General features: G+C 40.4%; 1 protein-coding gene across 4 annotated transcripts in view; it reads left to right on the forward strand.

The window, feature by feature from the left end:
* Positions 1 to 10,393, forward strand: part of LOC149932275 (uncharacterized) — a 38,054-nt gene extending 27,661 nt beyond the window's left edge. For all 4 annotated transcript variants that reach the window (XM_090156091.1, XM_090156092.1, XM_090156094.1 and 1 more), the window contains 3 exons: positions 5,283 to 5,554; positions 6,542 to 7,127; positions 9,429 to 10,393. In XM_090156091.1, coding sequence (XP_090012217.1) covers positions 5,283 to 5,554; positions 6,542 to 7,126 — 857 coding nt within the window. In that variant the 3' untranslated portion in view covers position 7,127; positions 9,429 to 10,393. The remainder of the gene's footprint in view (positions 1 to 5,282; positions 5,555 to 6,541; positions 7,128 to 9,428) is intronic.

A 10,393-nucleotide genomic window follows, 5' to 3' on the forward strand; every position in this document is an offset into this window, starting at 1 on the left:
ACTTTTACTCCGAGAACCGGCGAAAATAAAACCACCTAGTAATGTTACTCGATTTTTATAAGATTTACGGTTTATTTGTTTAATTATGTAAGACAAAATAAATTACTTTTAATGTACCTCTCCTCGATTACCATTTGGTTAAACTCCCACCAAGAGATGCCAAGTCGAGGGAAATTTCCCAGATCTAGGGAAATTTTTACCCTTAAAATACAAAAAGGGAAAATGGAAATCAGACCAAAAATTTGGGAAATCTATTGAAATTCGCCGTAGGGTGATTTTAAAGTGAAGCTACTAAACTAATTAATCACAATATTTAAAATAATTGATTTATTTTGAAGAAAAAATTAATAGAGAGTAATCTTAGCAAGAAAGCGTAATGTTTTCGATGGACCTGGCACCCCTGTAATTTTGCTTTCAATATGTTAGTCTTATTTTCGACGACTCGTCTACGGCAAGAGACTCCGGAGTGAGATTTGGGTTATTCACGGTGCTGCGGGCCTGCGGGCGCAATTTTTATTTATCATTGTGGTAAGTGAGGCCTAACGTCTGAATGCGATGTTGGTTTAACCAGTAATAAATTATAACTGGTTAAACCATGCATTATAACTTATAATTAAGCAATGAAACTAATTCATTAAGTTGAATTAGGGGCGTATAGTTAAATATTGGTTATGTAGAAGGCGCTATGTATTCAATATCACTTTCTGAAGGCCAATAAAGAAATTTTTGAACCAAGTGTTATAGTTCTTAGGGTTTTGGCAAAACTAGCGAAAATTTGGGTCAAAAAGGGAAATTTCATTTTGGTGACTAGGCATCACTGCTCGCACCTCTAAATTACGTAACTAATACTCAACCTCCCCTTTGTTACAATAACACCATGAACCGTAAAAATTATTCAATTTCTTTCAAATTAAGGTAATCCTACTAATAAATGAGTAAAACAAATATGAAATAAGTGAATTTCAATAATCTCACCGCCATCTATCGACTTTAAAAATAACAATTGGGATGGTACTTTTCACAACAATTAAGGGAAGGCTAAGCTGACGTCATAGGTCACCGGGGTCCCTCTGAGGTATGACGTCAAAGTACCATCCTTTTCTGCTTTTTCACCTAACTGCGCATGCGTTACATATAATTGAAACTCGCTTATTGCTAGTATACCTTAAAATAATGGCTATTTAGTTTTCGGTGTAGAAATATGATATGGGACCAGGGGGGTCGTATGGTCGTACGTACAAATCTTTTTATTATTTACTTTTTTCAATGGTGTGACCCGCCCCCCTCCCCCCACCCGAACCACTGTACGTGACGTAACATGTTAGCGACCCTACCCCTCTCCCCTGAGTCCCCTTACAGCGTTACGTAATATTTGAACTGCAACAAAGTACACCCTATGTAACGTCGTTCAATCTAGGAGCAACAAACACAGCACCCTACACAAGGAGAACGCAACCTGTCAAAAGCCGTGCATTTTCTTGTGAACGTTTTTCATTGGCTAGACGCTTTAGCGCCTGCTGCCATCGGAAGGGGAAAATTCGGAAATTGTCTTCCCCCCGCCAGTAAAATGTTCAGCGTAAAGGTTCGGCCAATGAAATTTGTATACTACACTGCTTTAACGTGTTTAAATGCTAGCTGCGTTCTCCTTGTGTTTTTGCTCCTAGGTTCAATTATTAGCATTTCATATCTAAACCGATGGTTTTTCCAATATCCTTCGAATGTTCTACATGCCGTAAATAATACGGAAGGTTTTTTTCTTCTGTACACGGTAATTTGAACCGAATATTTCACTTGTCGTATTCCTTATAGCTGTAATAACAATTCGGTAGCGTAAGCCCGGTTTGAGTCGCTGTCAAATTCGTAAAACCATTCCGAGTTCTTCCCTCATAGTCCCGGAGGCCTATTTGGTTAAGGAATATAAAATACAGCGCAAAAAGGAGCGCGAGCGAATATATATTTGGAAGAAAGCGGAGTTCCACTTTTGCCTTCGTATATATTTCCGTGACAGCGAGTCTGGGGTTCAATAAAAGTCGGGTCACCAAACAAACATTTGGAAGCGCCAAGACACAGACAGTCATATTATGATAATACAACTCAATATCGTACAATTCTCCATGAGAAAAAAAAACTTTTAAACACCAGGAAAAATATAGGGCACTAACAACATCGGAGGTTTTCCCTGACGTACCGTCTTTCTTTTTAGTCCGTCGCTTTCAAATCGATAGCTGTCCTAAGTTCCAGAACGCGCAAAGAGGGTATCTGGGACGGCGATAGTCTGGCAGAATTTTAGTTGAAAATAAAAATTACAGACGGAAGAGAGAGAGATGGAAACTCTTTCGCGAAGTGAAGTTTAAATCAAACGAAACTCTTCTTTTTCGAGTTAGACTTAAATCTTTTAATCACGTTAAAAATGGACCTCAGTCTAACAATGCGCTGGACGTCGGGAAAGTTTGAGACTTCTAGGGAAGATTGAATAGCAGCGTCACCTCGCGGGGGAATACGCGTGAATTGAAAAGCGTTTTAAAAGGATAGAAGAAAAAGCTGGTCGGGTTAAACAGAAAAGTATTAGATTTCTTTTTATCGAATTAAGGATTTTTTTGTGCTTAAGGCCTAACTCGACGACCGTCTCAGGAGGGACACTTTATCCCAAGAATCTAAATGCTCTAAAATTAACGCTAGAACCGGAACGATTTATTTATCCGTACTGAAAACCATTTTTTTGGAAAGTTTCTAGCGTTTACACGGTAAATATTGCAAAAACATTCGCTCTGGGCGTAATTCTTTTGCCCACTAAATACTGTCAACATATTAGCTCTCGCCTTAATTCTAACACCATGATTTATGTTTATTTTAAGGAAAGAAATTATATAGTTATAGCAAGAACGTACTTAGGTTCCTAAGAACATTGAATATTGGCTTCTCTTGCCATGTTCTTTTCAGAGTGGCAATGCACGCAGCGCCCTCTCGAGATTTCAAACCTAGTATATTTAAATTCTTTAAAGACTTAGGGCTCTAATGACTTCTCTAACATAAAAAAGCGTTTAACTAAAGTTTTCAACCACTAAAACAAAAAATAATTATCTAAAACTACAGATTTTAAATGAAATTATACACATTTTATAATAAATATAATACGTTTAAAAAGGCGTTGAGCTAGTGGTCCACGTGAGGTTACGTAACCGTATAGTAACTGTATGTAGAACGTAAAATAACCGAAAGAGGGCGTCCCTTACTTTGGTTGAAAATCAGCATCTACGTATTAGCATCAGATATAATGGACGTGCGCTTTGTGAAACCAAAGATAATCTAGACTACGTACCCTAGATTGGAAATGCCGCGAGATTCCTACGGGCTCCCGTCTCGCCATGCGATTCCCTAGTTGCGGGGGGGGGGGGGGGGGGCAATGTAATAGCGTGGGGGTAACAAGTCTGAAAAATTCAGTTTGGTTCAGTTTTAAATCTCGTATTCCCGGTTGGTGCTGGCTACTGGCAGTCTAAACAAAAAAAATCGGGACTGGAGGACGAGGCCCGACGTTTCGAAAAAGTTTGATTTGAAGCGTAAATTTTCTTTATTTTACTGATTGGAATTTTATTTTACCAAGGTGTAAACTAAATATGGGAAAATCTTGCCAATTCAAGAGTTGTTAGAACTATCACAAATCATCTTTAATCATAAGTTGGGTTAAATTGAAATTGTAGCGAAGTTTATTAATAACGTTGGTGCCTTCAATGGAATGCTTCATTTGTCATAATTTTTAAAGGATTTGCCTTAATTAGAAATCGGCGTTTGAATAAGAAATTATCCAATTATTTATTTTTATTCATAACCGAAAAATATACAAAAAAAAACGATTATTTTTGCATGTTAAATCGTTGTTTATTCGTATAAAATGTTCATAAAAAGTACCCTCGGAGAGGTTAGAGGTCGGGGATGGTTAAATTTTATTCAATAGATAAAGTTCTCAAAATTATTCGTAAAACATTTTGATCAAGTAATTTATATTTCTGTATTATACGATTAATTTTTTGATAAATTTGTAAAATTAATCAGAAAAACGATGTTTTTTTCGATAAAAAGCTCAATTTTTACGAATAATACATGTTTTTTAATCATTTTCCGAAATATTAACCGGTAAATTTCTTTGTTTACTTTTTCCCCCCGAAAAAATCAATTTAATCATGGATAATGATTAACCGTCCCCGACCTCTAGGAGAGGTAAAAATAAAGTACCAAAAATTATGTTTTTGCTTTTTCAAATCCTTCCGGGTTGCTAGTGCTAGTGAGCGGATAACTATCTATTTTCGACAAATGTTAGACGAGTTTACTTTCCATAGTTGGCCCGACTCCTTCGCCAAGGTCTCGCTCAATGGGAGGTCGCGCACGGACAATACCGAGGAAGCGCGCACTATAATCCATACTGACAAGAAAGGGTGAAAATCGTGCCTTATTCTTATATAAAATATAACGGGAGAGAACCAGCGTGGTAGAGTTAAACTGCGAGGGAAGATTTTTGTAAGAAGGGGTTAGAGAGGGAAAAGAACAAAAAGCAGTGTGAAGATTCTCAACTGCTCACGGGCCTTTAAGCCTTTGTACGCCGGACGTAGCCCCAGGTAAGCGACATTTCCCAAAATTGGAAATGAAAAATATTTTCAAAAGATTCTATACGTCACGTTTTTCAGAAAACGGTTTCTTCTCCGTTGAGTCTTAAGTCATTCAATAGAAAACAATATTATATTTTAAACTCCTTCGTTAGCGCTACAAACAGAATTTAATAGAAACGTAAGCAAGACCCCTATCATTGTCTTAGTTCAAGGTTCTAAGAGACCGAAACACGTTCTTGGATATATTTCTAAACCCCCACTTTTAAAATGAACATTGGCTCACTAAACTTGGTTGGATCATTTTAATGCCCTTTGTCTGCAGCTAGGAGCAACAAACACAACACCCCACACAAGGAGAACGCAACCCGTCAAAAGTCGTGGATTTTCTCGCGTACATTTTTCATTGGCTAGACGCTTTAGCGCCTGCTGCCGTCGGAAGGGGAAAATTCGGAAATTGTCTTCCCACCGCCCGTAAAACGTTCAGCGTAAAGGCTCGTGACGCTCGTCCAATGAAATTCGTACACAACCCTTCGTTAGCGTGTTTAAAGGCTAGCTGCGTTCTCCTTGTGTTTGTTGCTCCTAGGTCTGCAGAGGCCCCAGTTAAATTTATCAAAAATTTCCAAAATACGATGTAGGGAATATCCCGTCCTTTCTGAATCGTGTCTTTATCTGACAATATAGAGAGAGGAGAGCAGGCTGGAGGAGGGGACTATCCGGAAGAAGATTACGACGGAGTCCTTTACCGACGGAAGAGGACGGCCAAGAGAGCGGTCATTTCCGGTGGCTCGTTTAGGAAAAGGAGCATCCATAGCAACCTGGATGACCTGTTGGGAGGAAACCGGAGGCGCTCTCTTCGTTTGAAGAAGAGAGAAGCCGGAGTCGAACAGTTCCTGGCTTGGCTCGGTATGCTCAGAGGAGGCCCAGAGCAAGCCCGACTCAGAGACGAGGGTTTGGTAAGTCACTTAAGCGTTACCTCTCCTCTAAATTTAACTACAAAAGGAAATGCGCGAGAAGGAAACTTAAGTAAGAAAGATAGTTTTACGACAGACATCCAGCAGGCCCATATATGGGGGGCGCCAAGGGATGCTCAGCGTCCCCAAATGTATACTCGAGCATCCCCAACCCGACCGACTCCGCGAAAAAAAATCGATTGCTCAACCACCAACTAATATCATATAACATCGGTTACCTGTACTTTTAATAAAAATTTCTGTTGAAATTCATAATTTAAAAAATAACAAAATAAAGCCAATTTCGGTATATTTAATAATTTCAGGAGTGGGAGTTAAAACTTACGATTTTTAGTATCAAGGCACCATCTTGATTAACGTCTGTTAAATATATTAAAAAAATTTAAGTGTTATTTTAACCACCGCAATTTTACGTAAATAGCGAGCTATAACCGGACTAAAGGCTAGTTGCCTAGTTCCCACTTGGCGAATTTTCGAGACGAATAAAATTTTCGCGCCACGAAAAAAACGCGTTTTTTCGGTCGCTGGGGAAGCGGTTCTCACTTTAACGCGAAAATTTAAAAACGTTGAAAATAACTCGTGCGGGTTTTTAGTAATGTTTTAGGCCTAACATAAAACATCAGTTCAAAATGAACCAAATGGATGTTCCTTTGTTGATAATTTCAATAAATAAACGATTCTTCAGTATCTTGGCTGAGCCGCTTTTCTAAAGACCTAGGCTTAATAAGTGACGGACGGGAGGCGGGAGCAGAAGAGATCGAGGGAACCCATTTTCTGATTGGCTGAAGCTTTTTATCGCCAAGGTGCGGAGGTCAAAAAATAGAACATTCGCTAGATACCGCGGAGACGCGACTTTAGCGACGAATTTGAAAATAATCGCAAATTTTATTCGCGAGCGGCAATTTTCAGCGCGAAAATTGTTTTTTTCGCGAAGTGGAAACTAGGCTTAATAATCATTTTTCCGAACAGAAAGAACTGAAGCTTGCGGACGACGAAGAGCCATCTGAATTAGCGGAATCATATTTCTACGAGAAACCGACCGGCGAATGGTACAACGTTGGCGACGAATCCGACGAGTCGGCCTTATTCCCTCCGAGTTTACTCGAAGGAGCGCTGAGCCCGGCCGCCACGCGAGACATCATGGACGAAGAAGCGCGACTGCCCTCCTTCGTCGTCCCCGACTGGAGCAACGGTAGGGCCCACGCCCCGTCGCGCCCTTATCCGGTTCTGTCGAGGCGCTCCCAGTCCAGCGTCAATCTGCCGGCGGCCAAAAGCCCCTTCTACCCCGTCGATTACCGATACGTCCTGATGCCGGGCCAGAAGAAGAGGGACAGCCATCACCGGCGAATGGGTGGAATACACATCCAAGACTTGCACGAAGCCGACCAAGGCCAATGGGGGAAGTTCCCGACGCATCGAAGAAGACCCGACGATAGCCCCGACCCCGACCGATTATACGCCCTAGCTAGCTTACTCGCCGAAGAGAGTCCCGAACCGGAAGCACCCAACGCGGAAGAACTCGACCGACGCAGACGAAGGGCTCCAAAAGAATAAGGTCAGTTTCTTCTACGTCGCGTATCTCCCGAACATTCTTATTTCTATAACCGCCTAATGGGCGCTTCAATAAAACCATTTCTCCAAATCGCTAATTAAAGGGCAACAAAAGCGACAGAACCTGCTGAAACTTCGCCGAGAGACTGAAGCCAGTACCTTGTCGTTGTACGGCAGTGCCACAGGCGGTTTTTCTTTGAACTAGATATTGCCACTTTTCTTCCAGTGAAACATGTACGTTCGCAGGCCCTGGTTGATTTTCCAAAAGCTCGTTTGGGAAGAAATATAGTGCGGGCCGAAGACCGTCATATATTTCGATTTTCTAATACTATTTAATCGGTAAAATATGGTTTATCAATAGGTAAATACCCCTACGCTGTGTAATTTTTACATTTTACACCTCTAAGCGAAGTAATAGACTTCGTAAATTTTGAGCCGCGATGCGGCGTATCCATCCACCATTTGGCGAGAAATTCGCCTCCCACGGAATCCGTGTCATTGTAATGGACTAGATGGATTCTTCTCTCTTAAGAGATATATAATAAACTTCTGGTTATACCTACTCTGTAATCAGTTCCGCAATTACATTAGTACATAACAAGCTACAGGTTTGTACTCCGATTACAGCGAGAGATCAACAACTCGTGGCGGGCCACCGCGGGCGTCCGAACCAAGGGGCTAACCCCTGGCAGATGGCCTGTACACCGATTACGCGTACTCAACACTGATAAAGGTACAGACTCTAAAGATTACGCGTACTCTCATTAATACAGTCAAAGGTACGGGCTTGTACACCGATTACGCGGAGTGACTAACTTCTCGGTCGGCACCAAATATCCCTGTTAGGACTAGTAAAATGTTTTTGGGAATAACTCAGTTGACTTTTTGGTTTGTCGTAAGTAAGGATTGCAGATGGCTTCTTTAAATAGATCGGCTAGTCTGTTAACCGAATGAAGGGAAATATTTCTTCTAGCTTTGGCTACGAAGGGATTAAGTTAAATGAGAAAAGGTTTTATTGAAGCGCCTAATTACATAAAGATCCAAGTATGCGAATAATTTATAAAGTAAGATACAGATACGTAACTTGTCCCTCAAATTTAATGATCAGATGACAAAATCGGTAAATATAAAAAGTAGCGAGAAAGAAAAAGGGTATAGAGAGCTGTTGGAACACGGGTGACATCTCATCCATTAGGAGACGATCGAAGTCGGACCCTCGATGATGAGAGGCCCTCCTCGAATAAGTGGCTCTGATATCATTAATAATATCCAGCGAAGGCCAAATTCATCGACGAGTCTCGGCCGCTCGGTGCAACGTCGGCCAGGTCATTTCTAGATTATATTTTTACGACCAGTCAGTAATTACTCTTTCCATCCGAGCATCGAAATTCTCTTTATCGAACGCCGGACAAACGAACAGCGACTCGGTGACGCGGATCACTTAATCTCAGCCCGCGCAAGCAGTGACTAACGCCAGGGACCCCCGCTAAAAATTATTCCGCGTAAATCCTCTCCAAACTAAGAAAGATTTTGACTTAATGAGCTCTCGCGGCTACTCAAACAGGCGCGTGTATCCCTCGGGGTAATTACCGCGGAAGCCAATCAAAATAAGAAAGGTAGACGATGCTCCCCACGCACCGCAATTTTCCATCAGAGGCTTACTTATTTCATTAGGAAGAAGCGGCTTCACCCACGTGAAAGTCTCGCATTTATTTCGCTTAGATTCGCCACGGTTACCGTGTAGTATCGGAGTGCCTCTAAACGAGTTTCTCAATATAGCGCGCGTTGTGTAAAATGTGGAGAAAAAGTAAGGAGTCATTTTGTAAAGCAATTTTAACGTAATGCCAGCGGGATAACCAAAAAGCGGTCGACACCGATCCTTTTTAAGCGCGGGATGACGTCAAAGTGAGAGTCGGGGTTACTAATTTCCCAGCTGGCGTCCTTACAGGCGAAAAAAAACCGCAGTGTTTACCCCTTTTTTTGGTCAACCCCCACTATCCGTCTGGCATCGCTGAGACGAGTTAAAATTGTTTTGCAGCACCACTCCACCAGCCCTTTTCTCCATGCGTAAAGTCTCCCATCGTCCACCTCCACTCCAACCATGGAGAAAATAACATTTTCTAAACCTATGCGGGTATCAGGGTTAGCGGTACAACTAAATCTTTTACCAATCAATTTTGAAGTTAATCGATTACAAATGTTATTTTTTTATCGCGACTATGGACAGCGAAACAGCTATTTATCTTCGCCTCGTAACCCTATATCCGATACGAAATCAATGTTTTTTTCCTTTTATTTTATACAGTTCGGAAGGGGTGTTTTGCGCAGGAAGACACGCTTAGGAGCCGAACGAGATAATCCGACGAAGTTGTTTATATTGAGTTAAACCAGTTGTTTCGATGTCTTGTTTTTTGGTTGGAAAAGTTCTTTTTCCCTTCCTTTAAAAACGCCGATAATATATATACATGTATATAGTGGCGTGCGTATAAATATTTCCTGAAAATTTTCATTTTTTACCAGTTCCTTTTTATCTCGGGTATATCGTGTACCACGCAAAACAAGCGAAATCAGAAATATTAAAAGGGATTAGGAAGAGAAAAATAACAACACAGTCACATACTCTAAATTAATTTAACAGTACTTGGGTCATTTGGGTTTGGTGTTTCGGAAATATCTCAAGTTCGCGTTTTCCCCACCTATTAAACCGTACGAAACTTGACGTTTATTTATTTTGATGAGAACTATATATCAAGTGATTTTCAAGAGTGCTTCTCTCGTTTTATTCAATTAACCAAACTACTACTTATTAACGGCGCACTATTTAAGTCCCCTTGTCAAACCATTCCTTGTTGAAAACGATCACAATATATTTTGTAACTTAAAAAATTAATTAAATGTAAAAGGGATTATCCAGGAATATGTATAGTTATTGATCGAAAACTTATGAATTTTTTATTTCGAATTTAGTTTCAAACTTTCAATTTACCAAAGGTCAACAAATACGCTAGAGAAAATGTTTAGACACGACGAGTGAATTAAAAAGATACGCGAGGAGGTCCAGTGAAATACTTGAACGACACCTCTCGCAAAGTTTGATGTATAAAATGATCAACATTCCTTTTATTAATACGATTTGTACAAATTAGCGAAACCGAATGGGGGTGAAAATATTCTGGAGGGTACTTCAAATTCGAAGAAAATGGAGAATCTTGTCAGTAAATATCGAGACATCAGTTGTAACCGAAAACAATAAAAGTATTTATCTGGTGA

The sequence above is a fragment of the Leiobunum rupestre genome, chromosome 8 (genome assembly GCF_980474605.1).
Source record: "Leiobunum rupestre chromosome 8, qqLeiRupe1.1.hap1, whole genome shotgun sequence".
In the NCBI taxonomy this organism is placed as follows: domain Eukaryota; kingdom Metazoa; phylum Arthropoda; class Arachnida; order Opiliones; family Sclerosomatidae; genus Leiobunum; species Leiobunum rupestre.